The sequence below is a fragment of the Schistocerca piceifrons genome, chromosome 3 (assembly GCF_021461385.2).
Source record: "Schistocerca piceifrons isolate TAMUIC-IGC-003096 chromosome 3, iqSchPice1.1, whole genome shotgun sequence".
In the NCBI taxonomy this organism is placed as follows: domain Eukaryota; kingdom Metazoa; phylum Arthropoda; class Insecta; order Orthoptera; family Acrididae; genus Schistocerca; species Schistocerca piceifrons.
The window spans coordinates 731,245,656-731,270,498 of record NC_060140.1 but is presented as its reverse complement, the minus strand read 5'-3'; the positions used below and the strand labels follow the sequence as shown (position 1 = coordinate 731,270,498).

At 38.3% G+C, this 24,843-nt stretch overlaps 1 protein-coding gene across 1 annotated transcript in view; it reads left to right on the top strand.

Moving 5' to 3' along the window:
• The window catches only part of LOC124789649 (protein spartin), a 100,047-nt gene that overhangs the window by 30,401 nt on the left and 44,803 nt on the right, over positions 1-24,843 (top strand). The window contains exons 3-6 of the mRNA XM_047257082.1: positions 14,982-15,298; positions 16,818-16,952; positions 17,851-18,039; positions 23,198-23,395. Of these exons, the coding sequence (XP_047113038.1) occupies positions 14,982-15,298; positions 16,818-16,952; positions 17,851-18,039; positions 23,198-23,395 (839 nt within the window). The remainder of the gene's footprint in view (positions 1-14,981; positions 15,299-16,817; positions 16,953-17,850; positions 18,040-23,197; positions 23,396-24,843) is intronic.

Sequence of the window (24,843 nt, the reverse complement as noted above, 5' to 3'; positions counted from 1 at the left end):
TGTAAAGAATTCGCGTTACCATTTTGCAGCTGTGACTTATTAAACTGATACTTCGGTAATTTTCACATCTGTCAACACCTGCTTTCTTTGGGATTGGAATTATTATATTCTTCTTGAAGTCTGAGGGTATTTCGCCTGTCTCATACATCGTGCTCACCAGATGGTAGAGTTTTGTCATGACTGGCTCTCCCGAGGCCATCAGTAGTTCTAATGGAATGTTGTCTACTCCCGGGGCCTTGTTTCGACTCAGGTCTTTCAGTGCTCTGTCAAACTCTTCACACAGTATCTTATCTCCCATTTCGTCTTCATCTACATCCTCTTCCATTTCCATAATATTGTCCTCAAGTACATCGCCCTTGTATAAACCCTCTATATACTCCTTCCACCTTTCTGCCTTCCCTTCTTTGCTTGGAACTGGGTTTCCATCTGAGCTCTTGATATTCATACAAGTGGTTCTCTTCTCTCCAAACGTCTCTTTAATTTTCCTGTAGGCAGTATCTATCTTACCCCTAGTGAGATAAGCCTCTACATCCTTACACTTGTCCTCTAGCCATCCCTGCTTAGCCATTTTGCACTTCCTGTCGATATCATTTTTGAGACGTTTGTATTCCTTTTTGCCTGCTTCATTTACTGCATTTTTATATTTTCTCCTTTCATCAATTAAATTCAATATTTCTTCTGTTACCCAAGGATTTCTATTAGCCCTTGTCTTTTTACCTACTTGATCCTCTGCTGCCTTCACTACTTCATTCCTCAGAGCTACCCATTCTTCTTCTACTGTATTTCCTTCCCCCATTCCTGTCAATTGTTCCCTTATGCTCTCCCTGAAACTCTCTACAACATCTGGTTCTTTCAGTTTATCCAGGTCCCATCTCCTTAAATTTCCCCCTTTTTGCAGTTTCTTCAGTTTCAATATGCAGTTCATAACCAATAGATTGTGGTCAGAATCCTCATCTGCCCCAGGAAATGTCTTACAATTTAAAAACTGGTTCCTAAATCTCTGTCTTACCATTATATAATGTATCTGATACCTTTTAGTATCTCCAGGATTCTTCCAGGTATACAACCTTCTTTTATGATTCTTGAACCAAGTGTTAGCTATGATTAAGTTATGCTCTGTGCAAAATTCTACATGGCGGCTTCCTCTTTCATTCCTTCCCCCCAATCCATATTCACCCACTATGTTTCCTTCTCTCCCTTTTCCTACTGACGAATTCCAGTCACCCATGACTAATAAATTTTCGTCTCCCTTCACTACCTGAATAATTTCTTTTATCTCGTCATGCATTTCAACTATTTCTTCATCATTTGCAGAGCTAGATGGCATATAAACTTGTACTACTGTAGTAGGCATGGGCTTTGTGTCTATCTTGGCCACAATAATGCGTTCACTATGCTGTTTGTAGTAGGTAACCCGCACTCCTATTTTTTTATTCATTATTAAACCTACTCCTGCACTACCCCTATTTGATTTTGTATTAATAACACTGTAATCACCTAACCAAAAGTCTTGTTCCTCCTGCCACCGAACTTCACTAATTCCCACTATATCTAACTTTAACCTATCCATTTCCATTTTTAAATTTTCTAACCTACCTGCCCGATTAAGGGATCTGACATTCCACGCTCCAATCCGTAGAACGCCAGTTTTCTTTCTCCTGATAACGACGTCCTCCTGAGTAGTCCCCACCCGGAGATCCGAATGGGGGACTATTTTACCTCCGGAATATTTTACCCAAGAGGACGCCATCATCATTTAATCATACAGTAGAGCTGCATGTCCTCGGGAAAACATTATCTATGCCTTCTGCCTTATTTGTCCACAGGTGTTCCAAATCTGTGTAAATTCTGACTCTATGTCCTCCATATATCATATCATCAGACAAGTTCTCCCCCTCGTAGAGGCCTTCAGTAGATTAGATTAGATTAGATTAATACTAGTTCCATGGATCATGAATACGATATTTCGTAATGATGTGGAACGAGTCGAATTTTCCAATACATGACATAATTAGGTTAATTTAACAACATACTTAAGTTAATATAACAACTTTATTTTTTTAGTGTTTTTTTTTTTTTTCCTTAATTTATATCTAAAAATTCCACTATGGAGTAGAAGGAGTTGTCATTCAGAAATTCTTTTAATTTCTTCTTAAATACTTGTTGGTTATCTGTCAGACTTTTGATACTGTTTGGTAAGTGACCAAAGACTTTGGTGCCAGTATAATTCACCCCTTTCTGTGCCAAAGTTAGATTTAATCTTGAATAGTGAAGATCGTCCTTTCTCCTAGTATTGTAGTTATGCACACTGCTATTACTTTTGAATTGGGCTTGGTTGTTAATAACAAATTTCATAAGAGTGTATATGTACTGAGAAGCTACTGTGAATATCCCTAGATCCTTAAATAAATGTCTGCAGGATGATCTTGGGTGGACTCCAGCTATTATTCTGATTACACACTTCTGTGCAATAAATACTTTATTCCTCAGTGATGAATTACCCCAAAATATGATGCCATATGAAAGCAATGAGTGAAAATAGGTGTAGTAAGCTAATTTACTAAGATGTTTATCACCAAAATTTGCAATGACCCTTATTGCATAAGTAGCTGAACTCAAACGTTTCAGCAGATCATCAATGTGTTTCTTCCAATTTAATCTCTCATCAATGGACATACCTAAAAATTTGGAATATTCTACCTTAGCTATATGCTTCTGATTAAGGTCTATATTTATTAATGGCGTCATACCATTCACTGTACGGAACTGTATGTACTGTGTCTTATCAAAATTCAGTGAGAGTCCGTTTACAAGGAACCACTTAGTAATTTTCTGAAAGACAGTATTGACAATTTCATCAGTTAATTCTTGTTTCTCAGGTGTGATTACTATACTTGTATCATCAGCAAAGAGAACTAACTTTGCCTTTTCATGAATATAGAATGGCAAGTCATTAATATATAATAAGAACAACAAAGGACCCAAGACTGACCCTTGTGGAACCCCATTCTTGATAGTTCCCCAGTTTGAGGAATGTGCTGATCTTTGCATGTTACGAGAACTACTTATTTCAGCTTTCTGCACTCTTCCAGTTAGGTACGAATTAAACCATTTGTGCACTGTCCCACTCATGCCACAATACTTGAGCTTGTCTAGCAGAATTTCATGATTTACACAATCAAAAGCCTTTGAGAGATCACAAAAAATCCCAATGGGAGGTGTTCGGTTATTCAGATCATTCAAAATTTGACTGGTGAAAGCATATATGGCATTTTCTGTTGAAAAACCTTTCTGGAAACCAAACTGACATTTTGTTAGTACTTCATTTTTACAGATATGTGAAGCTACTCTTGAATACATTACTTTCTCAAAAATTTTGGATAAAGCTGTTAGAAGGGAGATTGGACGGTAATTGTTGACATCAGATCTATCCCCCTTTTTATGCAAAGGTATAACAATAGCATATTTCAGTCTATCAGGGAAAATGCCCTGTTCCAGAGAGCTATTACACAGGTGGCTGAGAATCTTACTTATCTGTTGAGAACAAGCTTTTAGTATTTTGCTGGAAATGCCATCAATTCCATGTGAGTTTTTGCTTTTAAGCAAGTTTATTATTTTCCTAATTTCAGAGGGAGAAGTGGGTGAGATTTCAATTGTATCAAATTGCATAGGTATGGCCTCTTCCATTAACAGCCTAGCATCTTCTAATGAACACCTGGATCCTACTATATCCACAACATTTAGAAAATGATTATTAAAAATATTTTCAACTTCTGACTTTTTGTTCGTAAAATTTTCGTTCAATTTGATGGTAATACTGTCTTCCTCTGCTCTTGGTTGACCTGTTTCTCTTTTAATAATATTCCAAATTGTTTTAATTTTATTATCAGAGTTGCTGATTTCAGACATGATACACATACTCCTGGATTTTTGAATAACTTTTTTTAATATAACACAGTAGTTTTTATAATTTTTGATAGTTTCTGGGTCACTACTCTTTCTTGCTGTCAGATACATTTCCCTTTTCCGGTTACAAGATATTTTTATACCCTTAGTAAGCCATGGTTTGTTACAAGGTTTCTTACGAGTATATTTAACTATTTTCTTGGGGAAGCAGTTTTCAAATGCATTTACAAAAATGTCATGAAATAAATTATATTTTAAATTGGCATCAGGTTCACGGTACACCTCATCCCAGTCTAACTGCTGTAGGCTTTCCCTGAAATTTGCAATTGTTAAATCGTTGACTGAACGTACTACTTTGGAGGACTGTTTAGTATTGCTGAATGGAGCTATGTCATATATTGTAACTAGCTGTGCACCATGATCAGAAAGACCATTCTCAACAGGCTGAGCATTTATCTGGTTAAACTTATCTTGGTCTATAAAGAAGTTATCTATCAGTGAGCTGCTATCCTTTACCACCCGAGTAGGAAAATCAATAACGGGTGTCAAATTGAAAGAACCGAGTAATACTTCAAGGTCATTTTTCCTATTACCCTCTTTCAGAGAATCTACATTGAAGTCCCCACAAATAATAATTTGCTCTTTCCAACTATCCTTTTATTTCTGTATGTTTAACAGCGAAATTCCCCTGTGCACCCTTAATGTTGATGCCCTTGTTTTTAGTTTCACTAAAGGTTGTCATGATTTTTCTATGTCATGATTCAGTCCATCGGATGACCATATCTTTTTCAATTTCTTCACATTTTACTTGCAACCATTTTGCCCTGTTGTCCATGTACTTCCTATCTGTTTCATTTATAGGTGACTTGTATTGGTGTAGTCCTGCCTTTTCCTAAGCATTTATGTGCTCTCTTCTTTTGTCAGTCACTTGCTATATCTAAACTGAGCTTTTGTATATCTCTCTTCAGATTTTCTAGCTTCCCTAACACATTCAGACTTCTGACTTGAAGAATGTTATTCTTTCAACGGTTGCTCAATTTTTTTCTCATGGCAACCTCCCAGATATCCAAATGGGGACTAATCCAGAATCTTTTGCCAACAGAGAGATCTCCATGACACTTTTTCAATTACAGGCTACATGCATTATGTATCTTTAATATAGTGGTTTTCATTGCCTCTTGCATCCTCATACTATTGATCATTTCTGATTCTTCTGCCTTTTAGGCACGGTTTCCCACCCTGAGGGCAAGAGGGTACTCTGAACCTCCTTCTGTCCTCTGTCCATTGTCAGTACAAGGTTGACTACTTGTACTGGGAGTCTTCAGTTGCCATTGCTGTTGACTTTTATTCATGATTTAAGCAATGGCTAGAATCAAACCTGGGAACCAGGACATTTTCATTATTAGCCAAACACGGTGTCCCTAGACCATGGTGACAGTCTATAGCTCTAGTTGAATTAAATCCAGTACTGCTTAGGGAATTATGTCAGAAACTGAGTTGATGCAAGTAGAAAAGTTTTGCTATTTGGCAGGAAAATAACTGATGATGGCAGAATTAAAGAAACTCTTTCTTGAAAAAGAGTAAAATGTTAATATTGAGTATAAATTTAACTGTAAGAAAGTTCCTTGAAAGTATTTGTTCAGAATGTAGGCTTATGTGGAAGTGAACTATGAATTATAAACTGTTCAGATGAGAAGGGAGCAGAACCTTTTCAAATCTAGTGCTGAAGATTTGATGGATAGATCAAGTAACTGATTGGTTGGTAGGACCTGAGGCATCAAGGGACAGATGAGCTGGTACTAGAGTAAAGTGTGATTGATAACAATTGTCGAGGGAGGACTGGATCCAGTAAGAAGGCTTAAATAGCTGTAGGTTGTAAAGACTTGCATGAAACACATGAGTTTGGAGGGCTGTATGACATCAGTCTTTGGATTGATCATTTCAATAATAACAATTGTAGAGGGAGGACTGAATCCAGTAAGAAGGTTTAAATGGGTGTAGGTTGTAAAGACTTGCATGAAACAGGTGAGTTTGGAGGGCTGCATCACATCAGTCTTTGGATTGATGACTTCAACAACAACTTGTTACTTGGCGGCTGCATTTTGATTTACCTTTTGTGAGACTTGACAGCATTAATAGTGAATAATGATATTTTTTTTCTTCAAGTGTTGTAGCTGTGGACAGTACTATTCTTCTTGAATGGACTGCGATGAATACTATATTTGTAAGTGATAAGTTTCCCCAGAAAATTATCCCATAGACTAATAAATGTAAATACACCAAACATGTTATTATGATGACTGGTTGGTTTCAAAATTTTTTAATTATGTGGTAAACAATCAACTGCCCAGTTGTTTTCACCAACTGTGTTATCAGAGTGTATCAGTTGCTATATTTAATGTCATGTTTTGCTCAGTGTTGAGGGCAATGGACTGAATGGAACGTCATCTGGCTTGATTGTTCATCTCATCTGATTCCTCAAATGCTATGCCAACCATTCAGCATTTGTACCACGTGCACAAGTCAGACAAAAGCACCCAGGATACCCTTTGCCCGTTGCAGGTAAGGAGATAATTGTACCATTCTCCCAGATAACAGATGTCATAGGAGACTATCTCTACAACTATCCATGAATCTGGCTTCTATACTGCCTGCAAAAAAATGTGAAGCACCCAGAGTTGGAAGAGGAAACAAAACTTCACAGACTGAGAGAGTATGTAATGATATTTCAGTGATTACAAAATAGAACTCACAAGTTGTTGGATAGTCGAAAGCCCTCATTTTACCATCTGGCACTTTAGTACCATTCTTGCTATGCCTTGTCGGTCCATGAAGGACATGGCCACACAGTCTTGTGACGTCCAGTTCAGCACTGCAGTTGTAAAATTGTCTAATGCCGTGGTAGCATCCCCATCTCCTCCTCCTACAGCTGTGCAAAAAGCCACCAAATTTTCGCCCCAGCATTGAAATCACCTGCTACACTGCTGGTAGGCCAGAAGGGCAAAAGGAATACTCCTGCAAAGACTTGTTATGCCCCTCCAGCCAACAGCTGTCTGAGTCTTCACCTGCTACGATAAAGGCTCTAACAAATCAAATAAAGGCAAACGGTCTTTTCCTTCCCTGACTTGGAGAGCCTCTTCAACGGTTTCACCATCTGATATCCTCACTCAGCTGACCTCCATTTGACTGGTGCACACCGTCTATTATTTTCCTGCTCTGGAATCCACAGGCCAACCCAGGAAGAATGCTGATGCCTCTGTAGATTTCATGGACCAGGCTCCTCCAGCTTCTGTGCCCTGTAGCAGTGAGTCTTTAAAGCCTGGCACTTGGCAGCCACCAAGGTGACTAGCCTTCCTTTCTTCCCTTCTCCCCATTCCCCATTATTACCCTTCTCCAATGGAATGTTCACGGCATTAGGTCCACAAGGAGGAATTACAGCTGCTCTTGGAATCGCATCATCTGGTTCTTTGCTGCCACTTTCACCTCCCGTGTTTCCACCTGTTCCGCCTTGACCTCCTTCTGAATATGGCATTCTGTGTCATGGAGGAGTCGTGTTGCTCATTTGGGATGATATCCATAGCCAAACCATCTCACTGAGCACCCGACTGCAAGTTGTTGCAGTCCATATTTTCCTTCCTCGCTACACCTTTTCCCTGTGTAATGTCTACACCCCTCCGTCATTCGCTGTCACCATGACAGACTTCCCCTAATTTATTGGTCAACTCCTTCATCCCTTTTCGCTGCTTAGTGACTTTAAAGTGCACCATCCTCTTTGGGGATCTTAAAGAACCTGTCCGAGAGGTGCTGTCTTGAATGACCTCAATCAACTCAGCCTCATCTGCCTTAACTCTGGAGCACTCACGTTCCTTTCAGACTCCACAGACACCTATTCTAATTTGGACCTCTCATTCTGCACTGCCCAGCTTGCCCATCATCTCAAATAGTTCTTTCTCTCTGACATGTACTCGACCAACCATTTCCCAAGCTTTATCCATGTGCTGACTCCTACCCCACCTACTTATAAACCCAATTGGCAGCTTTCTAAGGCCGACTGGAGGCTTTACTCCTCCCTGGCAACCTTCGACGAACAACATTTCCCCTGTTCCGATGACCAGGTAGTGTACATTACAAACATTATCCTTACTGCCACAGAACATTCCGTACCTCATACTTCCTCTTTACTGTGCCATGCTCCGGTCTCCTGGTAGACTGAGGTATGCCACGATGCGATTTGAGTATAGACACATGCTCTCCATGTTTTTACCAGTCATCCTATGATGGCGAACTGTATTCATTATAAACAGTTGCGTGTGCTGTGTCGTCACATTCTGCAGGATAGCAAAAATGGTAGCTGGATTTCATTTACTAGTTTTTTTAACAGTTTCACTCCCTCTTTCCTGTTGTCTGGAGAAACTTCCTTCAGCTCATTGGGACCAAGGTTATTCCCTGATTTCCAGCCTGACCATAGCAGATGATGTCATTGTGGCCCTATTGCTATCTCCAACTCCTTAGGCTGCTATTTTGTGGAAATTTTGAGCCCCACCCACTATCAACCCTCCTTCCTCTTTCAGAAACGTGTTGAGGAGGATTGGGTGATACCCTTCTCCTTTCAGAATTGTGAATGCTACAAAGCCACTGTTACTATGAGGGAGCTAGACCATGCACGCACTTCATCCTGAACTTCTGCCCTAGGGAAGGACAAAGTTCACCTTCAGATGTTGCAGCACCTTTCTCTTGTGGGCAACCACTTTCTACTTCATATGTACAATTGTATTTAGTCAGATGGCATGTTTCCCAGACGCTGGTATGCTCTCCGTGTTTTTACCAGTCATCCTATGATGGCGAACTGTATTCATTATAAACAGTTGCATGTGCTGTGTCGTCACATATCTAAACATGGTAAGGACAAACACCTTCATTCTAGCTACTGCCCCATTTCTCTCACCAGCTGTGTTTGCAAGATGATGGAACATATGATACCTGGCCGACTGATGTGGTGGCTCAAGTCTTGCACTCTACTAACAACTGCACAATGTGGATTTTGAGCATGCTGTTCTCAGTTGATCATCTCGTCACTTTGTCAACACATGTCATGAATGGTTTTATGTGGAAATACCAGACACCGTGGCTGTTTTTTGATTCGGAGAATGCCAACAACACCTGCTGGAGGACTGTTATTCTCCGTACTCTATATACATTGTGCTTCTGAGACCGCCTGCCCCTTTTCCTTCAGGAATTTTTAAAAGACAGAGTTTTTATGGTACATGTGAGTACGGTCTTGTTGGATACCTTTTTCTGGGAGAATGGGGTGTATCAAGGCTCCGTCCTCGGCATCATCCTCTTTGCTATAGCCATTAACCCTAATATGGCCTCTCTCTGACCAGACAGCTCCAGCTCCCTTTTTATCGATGGCTTTGTGATCTATTGCAGTTCTCCAAGGACAATGGCTTTTGCTTTTCCACTAAAAAAACCATTTTTATGAATTTCTGATGGCACTGTGGTTTTCTTCCACTATCTTTGAATCTTAGACATGTTGCTCTTCCACTCGCTGAAACTACGAAATTCCTGGTGCTCATGCTTGACAGAAAACTTTCTTGATCCTTCCACGCGTCTTACCTGGCCACATGCTGTTCCCTGTTCCCCATTGTCCTACTTGTTACAAGCGGTACTACCTAGGGAGCAGATCAGACCACCCTCCACTGATCCATTGCCCATTTGAAACTAGACTACGGGTTTTTTTTTTATTAATCTGTACATCCGTCCATCTTATGCTGTCTTAATACAATCCACCACCATGGAAAAGTTTGGCCATTGGCAACTTTCACACTAACATGGTTTGAGAGTCTCTAGCTTAAATCCACACTACCTGCCATGTTCCCAGTGGGTATGAACCCTTCACTGCCTTGGCTTTGTGCGGCTACCATGTTCATTTTGGACCTCATTCACTTCCTGTGGAAACTAATCTGGATTTGATCTATCACTGTAGGTTTCTAGACCTTCAGTGCAACTTGGCGATAACACCTGCATGTACACTGATGGCTTTAAGACTAACTGTGGTGTCGGGTGTGCCTTTGTCATTGGCACGGACCATTTTTGGTATCAGCTGCTCAGTATTTATAGCAGAGCCCTTCACCCTCTATCAGACCACCCATTATATCCAGCAACCCAGGCTTTTTAATTATGTCATTTGCTCCAATTTTCCTAGTGCCATACAGAGCCTCTGTGTGCTGTACACAGTTTAACCCTTAGTGCACTGTGATGTTCATGTGGGTTACTGATCACATCAGTCTGTCGGGAAATGAGGCTGTTGATGCTGCTGTCAAGGCTGCAGTCCTCCTATGTCAGCCTTGGGATGATCTCTGTGTGTTGCCATCTGTCAGCAGGTGGTGTCACTTTGGCATCACCACTGGTCTTCTCTCCACAGAAACAAGCTCTGGAAATTAAACCCCTCCGAGCTGTTTGGCCAACCTCCTCTCGGCCCTCTCACTGCGAGGAAATAATTTTAGCCAGGTTGTGTACTGGGCGCTGTCATTTTAGCCATCACCATTCGTTAAGCGGTGATCCCCCACCACTTTGTGCTAATTATTGTCAACCTCTGACAATTCACCATTTCCTGACTGAATGCCATTTTTTAACCACTTATGTTCTATTATATGTTTGCTGTCTGAGTTATGGGCCATTTTAGTAAACTATGCAGAGGCTCTCAACTGCATTTTACTTTTATACATCGTAGCAATGTGGGCAAAGGACATTTAATTTTTGGCTTGGGACCTCTGCTGTCTCTGTGGCTTATTTTGTGGACCTTTCTCCAAGAGGAAATCCTTGTTTTTATCACTCTTTCCTTCCATTGATTGGGCTTAATGTATACTCGCTTTTAACTTCTTTCACTTATTACTGTTGTAAGGTTATGACATGGGTGCTTATGACCTTAGTTGTTTTTGCTCCCTAAAACAAAACCTGCAAACCCCCAGCAGTCCATGCTTTAGCCTCACTATCACTCCATATGGAGCTGTCTGCTTTTCTCTGACAAATGATGTGGAGTGATACAAAATGTTGCAGTGAGTCCATTACTTTTCTCAGGTTTCACAGTTTGGTGATCCTACTTTCTGGTGGTCAGATGTGGTCAACTGGAACCTTTATCATGAATATATATGCCCTCACATTCCCATGCAGTCAAATATTGGGCTACTGTCATCTGGATATTGCACTATTTGATCAGATGACCAAATGGAGATCCACAATGAGGCCCTTCCAAATTCTGTCAGGTTCTGATAATGCTGTCTCATGAGTAAATGGCATCTCCATGTTTATCAGTGATCACTCAACATTTGACATTTTCCATGATGATTATGTCAACTACCGGGCCAGTTAATAAATTAAACATGAACAACAGTCGTGCTCTCTGGTTACCTTTCTGCCTGCCACAGAGAATTGCAACTCTTAATTATTTACATACCCACAGTATGCTTTGGTAAAGTGATGTGTCACTCAGTGTCTACCTAAATTACAAATGATGGTTGTGACACTTGAAAGTATTTTTATTGGTCAAGCAATTTAGGATCACAAACTGTGTGGAAGATTTTGTCATCTGTCTTTGTATGTATGTGGGTATGGATGAACATCATGCATCTTCATTGTGAGACAGCAGTTGCAGCTTTATCATGACTTGTGGTACAAAGGGCATTGAAAAAGTTTTGCTCAATCCTCTCTAATTTTATATTTTGCTGGAGGAGAATGAAATTTTTTGTGAACATACTTGGAACATTTAGCTATACACTGAACCTACTCAATGTAGCCCCTATCAGCTGTGACGCATCTGGCCCAACGCTCTTTCCATGCACTTTGGTAAAATTCTGGGGGATTGTCTTTTACACCATTGCCTGACACAGGAAATAAGGTCTTTCTTGCCATCAAATGTTTTATCATGCAGGTGGGCCTTCAGACGACTAAAAAGGTAAAAATCAGACTGAGCCAAGTCCGGATTGTAGGGAGGATGAGGAACAATTTTCCAATCCATTTTCCTGATTTCCTCCTGTGTCACAAGGGCTGTATGGGGTTTGGCATTGTCATGGTGTAGTCTGATGATCTGACCCTGAAGCCGTGGTCTGTGGGTCTTGATGGCATTTCGCAGCTTGTCCAATGACAAAAAGTAACGGTCCCGGTTAATTGTGGAGCCAGGTTCCAAAACATCAATGAAAATGACACCACACCTGTGGCAGTTCCTCCTGCTTTATTTATCTCTTCGTTTGTTGTCCTTGGTGTTGACGTACTACATTGCTACACTGGCAGAAAAAATGGGTTGCGGATTCCGACACTGACTACCGCAAATTATGTAGCCAGCAGGTGCACAGTTGTGTTTCATAGTACTTTAATTTCACTGTTCACAAGCCCCCAATAATACACAATTATGTGGTCAGTGCACTGTTATTTAACCTTTGATAAGCCTCATTAATAGGTAGCAGGTGAAACTCCACATACTGCTACAATAGTTTCTTGTTAAACACCTACGAGGAGTAAAAACATAACCACAAAGTTCACAGTTCTTGAAGAATAATCAGGTACATATGGAGCAGACGGTACATATGGAGCAGACACATGGCCTAATTGTTAATTTGAATCATTGTTATTGCTCTAACCAGCACAGGTTACTTGTCAGAAACTTGGCTGTGGACTGACTATCTAGTGACCAAAAATTGAGCCCTTGTATATCATCACAATAATAGGTACTGAAACTACACATTGTTCGAAGTGTAAATTACAGAAATTACGATTGAAACTTAACTCATTAAATTAAGTGAATACATTGACAAATTGCATCTTTTTAACAGTGTCTTCTACTACTAGGGTTAAGTCAAATTATTTGTTTAAATTATGAAATTAACAAATATAGTTATGCAAACAATACTTTTGACAAAACTGCTAATTACTTTGGAATTAATGAAGAGCTGATTTTGCTAACATGTTTTCGAATAGAGCCAAATAGATACTTAAAGATTGCTAGCATTTCGTCTTCCAAATGTTTACAATTATTACAGAATTTATATTTGTTTATATGTCAACAATAGAATTTAAGTTATGAAACAATCACTGATTTCACCCTATACTGAAAGATACTAACTAGGAATAGTCAAAATAAATTAGAAAAATCAATTACGTACATAAAACTAAGCAGAAAATTTGATCTGGTGTTATATTCTTTGAAACTGAGGGCCAACCTTTTTCTTTTATGAAAATACAGATTATATTCATGTATGCTAATGGTAAATAGTTCAAAGTGAAGAAATGAATTTAAGGAGGCAGATGGCAAAATAAGAGGGAAATTAAAATTATCCCAGCTTGCTTCATCACACACTGATCCCAGAAGGAGGAGGCCATCACCTTTCGGCCTGCTGTTCATGAAAGTCTTTGTTTCTTCTTCAGAGGGGAACCTGGATGACACCCCTCCATGGATTGGGTCTTGCTCTCAGGTTTGGACAAAAACAACCATGTTTCATCCTGGGTAATGATGCCATCAAAACACTGATTCCAATCTTCAGTAAAGGTCTTCATTAGACCCTCGCACACATTCTTCCTCATCTTTTCATTTCTCTTGTCAGTAACCTAGGCACCCAACGTGCATAGATTTTTCTGTACCTTAGTGACTGTACCAGTGATACCACACTACGCAATGACAAACAAGTCATTTCAGCAAGCTGTCGTGTCGTCACACATCTGTCATTTTGGATGATTTGATCAGTGGTCTCCTTATTCACATTACTCACTGCCAATGATGGTCTACTGCATCGTGGATTGTCCAGTAGAGAGAAATCACCTTCTTTAAACCTCTGCAACCACCACTGGATACTGCTGTGATTCGCTGAGTCCTCCCCATAAACAGGGAGCAACTTCCTGTGTATCGATGTGACAGAGTCATCGCTGGTCTTCAAGAGGAACTCCATCACCGACCGTTGTTGCAACCAGACATGTACTTCATGGTTCATTATGGCTCACTTGTAAATAAAATAAAATAGTTTTATAATACCAACATATAGCTAAATGTACCAAGTATGTTCACAAAAAATTTCATTCTCCTCCTGCAAAAAATAAAAAAAAAAAAAATCGGAGAGGACTTTGCGAAAACTTTCTGAATGCCCTTTGTACATGCTGACTCTTCACTGTTCCTTATACCAGTGGTCAGTCAACCACATTTCTGAAATGTTGTTTTAAATACTTTCATTTTAGTGGTGAATGTTCAATTGTGAAGTATTGCGCCTCATCACTACTACTGTTAATGTATAGAAAGTAAAGGTTTATAAGATTTAAGCTCACTTTCCCAACAAGAGAGTTGTATGGATTCTAATAACATCAGTGTTGAGAGAGGAAAAATGATGGGAGATGGGACCACTAGAGACCTTACCTTTTCTACATTTTTTTCCATGTTTGGTTCCATTGTATATTCCTTAAGACATATTTTCACCTTCACTGTATTTATTAGTTAATGTGTTTTTATGTATGAGTTTTTCAAGCAATCATCCTTTGTCACAAATTGTACATAAAGTGCCATTGTTAAGAGATGACCCATTTGCATACATGTATACTACTTATAACTGCCATATGCATTGGAAATCAAATACAGCAATCAAGGTGGACCAGGAATAAAACTAAATAATACCGTACAGTGGATACCAGATACGAAATAGAAAATCCTGTGAAATACTGCACAGTACTTGCTGTCACTTACACTGATTCGATACTGATGAGGCTTGCAACAGCTCTTCTGACCAGTCATGTCAGGAATACTACAGATAGTTTAACACCAACTTCTCTCTTCGTGATGGTTCACATTTCTGTATTTTTACTGTCAGGTTCCGTGCTTGCCTCAATAAGGAGAATATTTATGACCTTGACTTTCCCTTTTTCAGGTTTTATTGCTTCTTTGAAGCAATGTGTGTATGGTCAGAGGACATATGCTTTCTTATTTAACTTTTGCACCAAATAGCAATTTTACAGTGCTTTTTCCACATGTTGCTTGTAAAATAGAATCTTCACAACTTAAGCAGACTCTTGATTTGACAAATTTTGTTCTGTTAATCAAGGAAAGAAGTCTTGCACCGGATTAGTGATGCACAGGTCAGTGCAGCAGGGAGTGCATCATCTCAGCAGGCACCACCTTCTTATGAAGAGGCAATGTCGGCACCCAGTTCACCCGTTCCAGAGCCATCTCAGATTCAGACATATGAGGATTTGGGAAAAGCCCTGCAGAGGTTAAAGCCTGATAGCAGTAAGCTGTGTGATGAGATGCATGGGGAGCTACTGTTCACAGTGGATGGAGTTAGAATTTACTTTATCTCACCTGATGGTTCTGTCACATCTCCATCAGACCCTGCATCACTACAGATTGTACATGTGAAAGGTATGCTTATGATGGAGTTACTTTTGCAGAAATTGTGTTACTCATTTATTCCTAGGCAGCAGAGCTTCTGCTTTCATGTATCTTGACGTTGTCAGATACTTTTGAATTGGAAGCAAAATGTCGGACATTGGAGTGAATTGTTTGATTTCCTCAGTGTAAGAGAACCCCAACAAACTCTACTTTCTTACTTTCATTCCATGTTTAACCAAAATCCTTTACAACAACAAAAATAATAAGAAACTGCTATCATCCAGTAAGCTTGTGGTGTTGTACTTGTTTTCCTTCAATTAAGACTTGAAGATATACTAGAAAATGCTTCCTCAGTTATTGCATTGCGAACTCACATCTGGTTGTTGAGTGCTAATGAATAAATTTGTGCTATATCATTAGCAAAAACTTCCCAGTTAAGCAAGTGGTTCATAAACTGAAAAGAAGTGTTGAGGAAAGGGAGTACATGAATGTTGGATACGTACAGTAAGACTTTTTGCTGTGTTATTTTGGTTTATAAAATTTTGTATTTAAATTTGCAAGTGATATTGTGAAACAATGGTGATGGTGTAAGACAATGATATACCAATATACAGGTATGAATAAGTAAAAATATTTTCGGTGCACCAATCTACAGTGGAAGATGTGCTATAATGATTGCCCCTGTGAGAACAGTTAACCAGAAAGAGTACTTTGGTATTGTCCATTGTACACATCATTATTCAGAAAATTGTCTTTGGTTGGCATTAGTTCAGAATTGGTGATCAGTATCATAGACAACAGAAATAGTGGTCCATGGACACATTATTTCTGACAGTCTGGAAATTATGCCGAATCTTAAAAACAACATTTTCAATGATTTTGTGGCAGTAGATGACTATTGTGTTCACTGTAGTAATAGAAGTAAAAGGGAATGAGAGTTCGCTGTCCAGAGAGCTGATGGTTAATATTTTCTGAGATTTTGCTGCTTTGTCTAAGGGTGATGTCTGAACAGCAAAACTTTATAAAACATAATAGGCCTTTATGAAGGTTTGCTGTCAGAGCAGTGCTGTCAGATGAAATGGAGTAGATGAAAAAGTTTATCAAAAGGGATTTGAATTCTGTCAAAAGAAAATTCGCTTGTGAGCTCTGAATTCTCCATTATAAGGAATTGCTCCTCTCACCCCCCTCCCCCTCCCCCCTTTTCCCTATTGCCTGTGAAACTGTCTTTTACGCAGGTTGCAGGTTGTGAAATTGTACATCATTTGCCCTATTTTCCAGATAGGACATCCAATAATTTCTTTCTGTTTTGTGAACTTTAACTACCATTACATTGGAAACATTTCTCCAGCAGTGATAAGACTGAGTAACTTATCATACCCAAATGCAAGCTTAGCCACTAATGGAATCTGGCAGATTGTATATTTCTGCAGAAACGGGCTAATGGTATAATGACTGTTTCAGCTTTATATTGAGTAATGTATTTGCTTTTCAATAATATTCCTATATGTACTGGATTTAAAACTGAAGTCAAAGGAAAATTATGTTGCAGATGCAGAAGGAGAGGTGCCAAGTTATTACTTGCAGCTCGGCACATGGATTTATCCATTAATACCTGGTGTTTCGCCATGCTTTCGTACACAATACGGGGCTTTGATACTACCTGACTTGCATTCTGATGTTCCTGGTAAGTGTTATAATGTGTATTTGTGTAAAATTAAATCAATAGAACAGTGAATGCTCTTTATAGTGTGCAGATGAAAGTTAGGATGATTTAAAGGATGCACATTGGAAGGAAAGAATACTAATTTCAGAGTATATAATTTATGTGAAAGATTACTATTGGCCACAGATAAAATTCTACAGTATTGGGTTTTAATTACTCAAGTTTGGACTGAGCATAAGTATTCTGCTTAATTGTGTAGTGTTAAGTAGATGCCAGCTTGCAGCAAATCATAAGCTTCTATAGAAACACACAAGCAGCCAAAGATAATATGGATCAGGGGGTATACCGTATTCCCAGAAATTTATGAATTCAAGGACTCATAATGGAGAACCATAGATCTGCTTGCATGTGTTCCTCAGTGGCAATTATTTTTCCAATTACTTAAAGCCAGATTTAAAAAAAGGTGACAGAGATACACACAGTGCTCTGTAGTACTCACTATATTAGTTATGTGCATCACTTCAGCTCAAAAATTGCTCCTTTTGGTGAGAGGTTGGCTGCAGTCATATCATGGACTGCATCAAACGATACTCAGTAGGACGAATGAAATGTCAGAAAATTTTGACTGGTATAGAAAAAACAAATAGGGAAATTGATAGTCTTTTCAGTTATCACTATTATTAGAAGAAATAAATGGCTAGTTAACTTATTCATAAGAAATTGATGAATTGTTACAGTGTTGGACCAAAATGATTTCAACTTCAACGTACATTTTTTAAATTTATAGCTCTTCTATTTTCCTTTGTTCACTTGCAGTTTTATTGTGTTTACATGCTGTGTTTAAATCAGTGTAAAATAACTGGTGCCATACAGTAGCAGTTTTGGCAAATTATACGCAACAACATTGTTCACCAAACAGGTGCAGCTGTTGGACTGATCCTACCTGAGAATGCAGATGATTCATTGCTTGAGCTCTTGGATGACATCCTACAAGGTGTCATGCGCCAGGAGGCACCCCAGGCACTGCCTCGCATGGCGAGAGCAGCACCAGCTCTGCCACCTGCACCATATAGCTATAGTCAGAGAATCTCAGGCGCTCTCATCTCAGGTGAGCACGCATGTATTCAGTACTTATAGACTGCATTAATAGTTTATCATCATCATTGTTAAATCGTATGCACTATGTTAATGTCAACTTGTGGTGATTTAGCACAGTTATTATTTTCGGTTCATGTTAATAATAGATACTAGAGGTATATATGTACAAAAATGAAAGTATGAAAAGATTGTGTAAAACAAGTGAAATCATTTGAAGAATATGGTAGTCATTTTCCCCTGTAAGAACTTACGTAATTTTTGTAATTATTTAGGTGTATTATCATCTCCAGTTTTACACCATATTTTGTGAAACAATACAGCCTTTAAAACTAACTATAGGGAAGATGACGCTTAAATTGAATAACCAAGAGGGACCAGAAAATCTGACACTGTACTCCAGAGGTGATGGAAAAGCTTCACTGGTCTGCCTGAGCAAGTCTACTAGGATAAAAAAGTAATTTACATCAAAATATAATAGTGTAACAAATATCATAGAACATTGTGAAATTATTAGAAACAAACTGACACCTAAAAGTGACAAACGTAATAATAATAATAATATACTTGGTTATTTATTTAGACCATCAGATCTCACTTGTACAAGATACACCTGGATGTTGGACAAACTTAAAATTTTTAGAACAAAACTTCACTTTACCATATGTGATACAAATTTTTAGCCATAAATGATGCAACATTGTTGCACAAATTTACTTATGTGTGATCATACACAGCTAAGTTAGCACAGCACAGATCATCAGACTAGATCACAGTTAAGAAACTTAGTCAGCTGCACATGAACAATACTAAAAATTAAAAATAAAACACAACAGCATAACAGCACAATTCAGATAAATTATATACTATAAACTTGTACATACTATAGTGCAGCCACATTGTAGACTAAGAGTACAAGAGGCTGATGACCTCAGAAGTTAAGTCCCATAGTGCTCAGAGCCACTAAGAGAACAAGAACTTTTAGGACAAATTCAATTGTAGATATTCATCAACAGAATAAAAAGAATGCATTATTAAGATTTTTTTTTCTTTATTCCTAAATGTGTTTCTGTTTTCCCTAATTTATGGTGGTAGTTTATTCCTAATAAGGAGCAAATTATTTAGTCTCACCTGAGTACTTTGATAGTTCAGTTTTTGAATCTCTGCATATTAATCTAATTTATTGGGCGCAGTTCTTACATTTCCCTCTGTGGCTACTGTAGAGTTCTGTAGTGTGTGCTGATAACCCTTGTTTGTCTGTGTGGTGTAGTTTTCCATAGTCTTTAGTATGACTGTGATTGCTGTGTGCAGATGCAAGCTGAATTGGTGACATTTTGCTCTCAGCTCCAGGGTGTGATGGCTTTGGTTACACAACTTGAATCTGAAATGGATGGGCATCACTATTGCGGGCCAGCAAGGGAGTCCAACAGATATCCACTAAGTCTGAGTCCACCAATCAGTGTGCAGCCCAGTTACTGCTCACATTGAGGTTCTCAAGAACAGGTCCATAAGTGAAGCTTTATTTTCTTTTACTGATCCAGTTCTAAGTGCTTTAAACGTTAAATGTTCTGTCTCTGGTCCTTTCATAGTTCTGGCTAAAGCCTTTGACTTAGTCAGTCACTCTCTGCTGCTTGAAAAACTACAATTTCTTGGCATCAGAGGCAATTGCACTATGTGGTTTCAGTCATACCTCAGTAACAGGAGGCAGGTGGTTGCCTCAAAATCTGCCTGTGTTGTTTCCAGATGACACAAATCTACTTTTTCATAATCTGTCTCTACAGATTGTTAAGGATGTAACAATAGATTGTATCAATGGATTAATTTTCTGGGTACACAAAAACAGACTACAATTAAAAAAAAAAAGCAAAACTGCCCATACGCTTTTCAGTGCCTCTAAAAATCACTATATGTAAATGGAACCCATACTAACTGACAATGAAACAACAGAGCTAGTCAATGAGATCAAATTTCTTGGTGTGTGGTAAGACAATAACTTACAGAGGAATATTCACAGAGAAAAGCTACTAAAGAAATTGAGTAATCTGTGCTATGCTTTTCACATTCTTAGTCAGTCCTTGGACAACACTGGTTGGTCAGCTGGTACAGCTAGCCTTAGCCTGCAGTGACGTGGCCAGCCGCAGTTCACAAGTAAAAAGAGATGAGCAATACAGTTTTGATTGTCATTTAATTTTTAAGCAGAATGAAATAACACACTGCAAATCTCCCACAATATGTTTCTTAGATGACTAGACGAAAACCACAACACATTATTCGTTTTAGCTAATGCACTATTGTAATTAAAAACAAGAATGATGAAAATTCCTGATTTAACCACAGGTTAATTTCTTCTGTATAAGCCATGTGTAACGTAAGAGAGTATTGAAGGATTTCACCATATAGTTAAATATTGAAGCTACTGAAGGTATTAATTACAGTTAGTTGTCTGGTACTCTCTTAGCTCCTTCCTAATTAGAATCCGAGAAATACATTACAGTTCTGGAAGTGTCACCTGCCATGTTGATAATGAGCCTGTCAACAACAGAATCTACAAAGCCAACGAGGCGCAGTATTTTCTCTTCTTCTTTTATGACGAGCCATTCTGTATCCCGCCAGCTTTCAGCAGTGACGTGTGAAATGAAATGATAATGAGCCTATCAACAACAGAATCCACGAAGCCAACCAGGTGCAGCATTTTCTCTTCTTCTTTTATGACGAGAACCGTTCTATATCCTACCAGTGTTTGGCAGTGACGTGTGAAAAAATACATGCGTTAGTTCCAGTACGTCTGGCAACTTAACAGTCTTGTTACTTCTCGGGCCAAATCCCGCAGCTTGGCTCCAGTTCAGTTCTGTTGGGTTCATATTGTAATAGTACAGTAGAAAATGTAAAAATGCAGCATTTGTATGTTGTGCTTGATACTGTGAAAATGATTGTGTTTCATGTTTCTATGATGCTTGTCTACCTCTGTGGTATAAAACAGTGGACATAGTCCAAATAAAGAGGATTTGGTTTTTCATTTTCGCATTAAAAAATTAAGTTGTTATGTTTTCTTAATTTTAACAACTTTTATGAACAGTCTTTCATTAAAAATCTGTAATTAAGAATTTGTATTTGAAATGGAAACAGGAAATTCGTGTCCAATATGTAATTAGAAACAAGAAGACATGCATTATTCATAAAACATGATGATGAGTTTTATAATCATGAGTTGTAGGTATTTCAAATTGAATGAAAAAAACGGTATCAGGAAGATTTGAATCACCGCACGAATAATCATTTTTTGATTACATTCCATTCCACTACTGATTGCACTACACGTTCAATGCTCATTCAGTTACCAACTGTGTTATTTACAACACTCGAGAAAGCTTCAAAGCCGATTATCTCTGTAAATTTATGAAAAACTTTAATAACACCTTATTTCTTGGCACTTTTTAACTGTGTTCCATGTGTGTGTTTCACTACGGAACAGAGCGCAACCTCAGCCATTTTCTTACTGCACATTAGCAGTGCGACAATCAGAGCACAATGCTGCAGAGGCTGTGACTGTACATGATTTTTTAAATAAAAACTATGTAGCTAAAGCATGATTAAGAAAAAGTGTGATGGCTGTTAATTCATTTGAATATCTTAAAGTTTCATTGAACATAACTCGGTAATAAGATATCTAATACACAAGTAGGACCTACTTCCAAGAGCATAACGAAACCAGTGCGGCGTGCAATGGCTTCTGATCAATCATTGCGTTTGTGTTTGTTTACATCAGGTTTATTCTTATGATGGACGGTTTATACTCTGCTGATGACAGTTTCCATGAGCTTCCAAAAGAACTGAAAAATGAGGTTGAAAGTCAGATTTTCAAATCTATCCAGAAAACTTTCCTTGTGGCAAGCTATTTCAGTCTTTTCCACCATTCCTGCTCCTGTCTATAGTCTTTGTTGTGTACAGATCCATATCCACTGTAAATTTCATAAAGGAAGCAAATAACACCGATTTTGTGACATCGTCCTACAGTAGGCAGCTATCAACCTGTGGTACAGCTGACGTTATTCTGACTGAGCATGCTTGGGACCAATGAAATTTGCAGGAAGTCTTTCACACATAGGATGACCTAATAAGGGTTATCACCAAAGAGTGGGACAGGCTTGAGCAGCTGTATCTCAACCAAATAGTAGCCAACATGCCAAGAAGGTTCCAAACCTGTTACAGTGAACAATGTGGAGTTAAAGGTTGTTGAATGTTACCCAACAACATATTCCGATGTGCAAAGGTGTACACTTCTGAACAGACAACCTCTATTGTGAGCTAATTCTTTGATTCTTTGTTCCTCTTGAATCTAAGCCTACACGTTTGTAGGTATACAGGTGTTTCAAGTGCAGTTTACTTAGAAAGTTTCTAGAATCAACTTTAAATGATGAACTTAGGAACATTGTACAACTCCCTGTGCATCACTCCCATAGTGATCACAAAGTCAAGAATAGACTAACTGTAGCATGCAGAAGGGTGTTTAAGCAATGGAATAGCAAAAAGGTGTAACAACTGGTACAGTGGGATGTACCTGCTGCCATGCACTGCACAGTGGTTTGCAGAGTATAAATTAGATGAAGATGTAGATATAATGGTGCAAATCTTCTGTTGATAATTTGATGGTTGATCTCATGCTTTCATATTTCATTTCTTTGGTAAATATTTTACTTCTTGCATATGTAATGACATGTTTTACAATTGTGTAGCTTCAGCTTGGCTGCTCCATATAATTTGAGGGTATAAATAAATATGTAAGTAAATAAATGTAAATAACATTATAAGCCATGTGGATATAAAATCTTATTTTATATACAAATTGGAACTATTTTTTATGCATATGTGATGGACGAAAAATTTTGTATGTCGAGATATATCAAGAAGAGTAGAACTACAATGCAGAATGATTTTCTTAACTTTCATTTACAAACTGTTGACATAATATTTTATAACTTATAATGATCATGGCTATTTTATATAAATATCACATCAACACAAGTATCTAACTTTTTGTGTATACTTTGATGAAATTTTTATAGGAAGGATTAAAATATTTGCACCTGCTCACAATGTACCTTATCCTCAGTGTAGAAGTTTTTATTTAGAACATAATACATTTTTAAAATTTTTTGTTATCACATTTTTAGGTGCCAAGTATGTGTCAAATGGATTAGTGTGGGGAGCAAGTAAGGCAGCAAACTTGATAACACAGCGTGGGACACCTGCTCTGGTATCACATATTCAGCCTGTAGCACAGCCACGACCAGTTAGTCCTAGCATGACAAGGGGTGTCCAATTTGCCAAAGATGTTTCTGGAAAAGCTGTGCAGTTTACGGGATTTGTAGGTAGGTGCCTGGAAGAATAAAGTAAATGTGATATTTATTTTTAAGGGAAGCTGGATGAGATAGAAATTATCAATTTCTGGATTGGCTATCATAATGTAAAGTTGTTCTAGTTTGCAGATATGTAAAAATAGCAATGCTTTTCGATATTATCCTTGTTTGAGTAGGTAAGAAACTAATGAATGACAGTAATGTGAAATGATTTATTTAATTGAAACTAAAACTGAAACTGTTACACAGTGACACTTTCATAGTGATGCTTATTGTACAAGTTATGAATCAGTGGAGTAAAACACAGAATTTGCAGTGGAGATTCCAATATTGCTGCAGTTGACAGTTAATTCCGGTAGCAACTGAACATACATCACCACCATCCAGAAGATTTATGGAAACACAAAGATGGTATGACTATATACAATTATTTGGGACATGATCTGCAACTATAATGATACATTATCAGTCTTCTAGTGGACTCAGATAGCAGCCAACTGAGGTTTTCTGGTAATTCATTGACAACAGTATCTTGCATGTGCCTGAACAACTGTTTTAAAATGTTATGTGAATGATCAAAAAGGGCAAGGGATATATGTTTTCTTACTGGGGAAATTGAGAACTTTTTGTCGAAATCTGTCAAACATGAAACAATCATGATCAAAGCTGAAAGACATTACAAATTTGGAAAATTCTGCATAAACAGACCGGCATGTCCTTAGTACAAAAAACATTGCATGGAGACTGATGGATAAAATTTAACAGCAACTCAAAAATCCATAACAAAGAGCATGTGTGAAGCCTACAATTAAGTTGCACATTCAGATCCTGGAGACAGATCTATCAGAAAATCTTGCAAATTTCTTTTCATACTTCAAGTTAATGAATGAATGGTCGAAATGGTTTGCTTAACTGTGGAACAAATGGGAAACTCACTTTATGTACGTGCCTCATAGAACTCGACACATCTCTCTCCATGGAACAAAATTGACAATGTAAAGACTGTGTCAGGAATGCCCCAAGGAAGTGTGACAGGATTATATGTGATCCAATGGATAATATTGAAAGCTCCTTCAGGCTGTTTGCGTATGATGTGTTGTCTATAAGAAAGCAGCAGCAACAGAAGACTTTAGTGAATTGCAGCAAGACTGCAGACGATTAATGAATGGTGCAGAAACTGGCAGCTGACCCTGAATGCACATCAGTGTCAAACATTGTGTGTACATATTATAACAAGTCCACTACTGTACAATAAATATTAGTGACAATTGACTGCAAACAGTAACTACTGCAAAATACCTGAGAGTAAAATCAAAAGCTACTTAAAGTGGAATGACCACATGAAACAGATAAAAAGACAGATGCCAAGCTGAGATTCATATCAATTCTTGAGTATTGCTCGTCAGCCTAGGACCCTTACCAGGTTGGATTAATAGATGAGATAGATAAGATCCAATGAG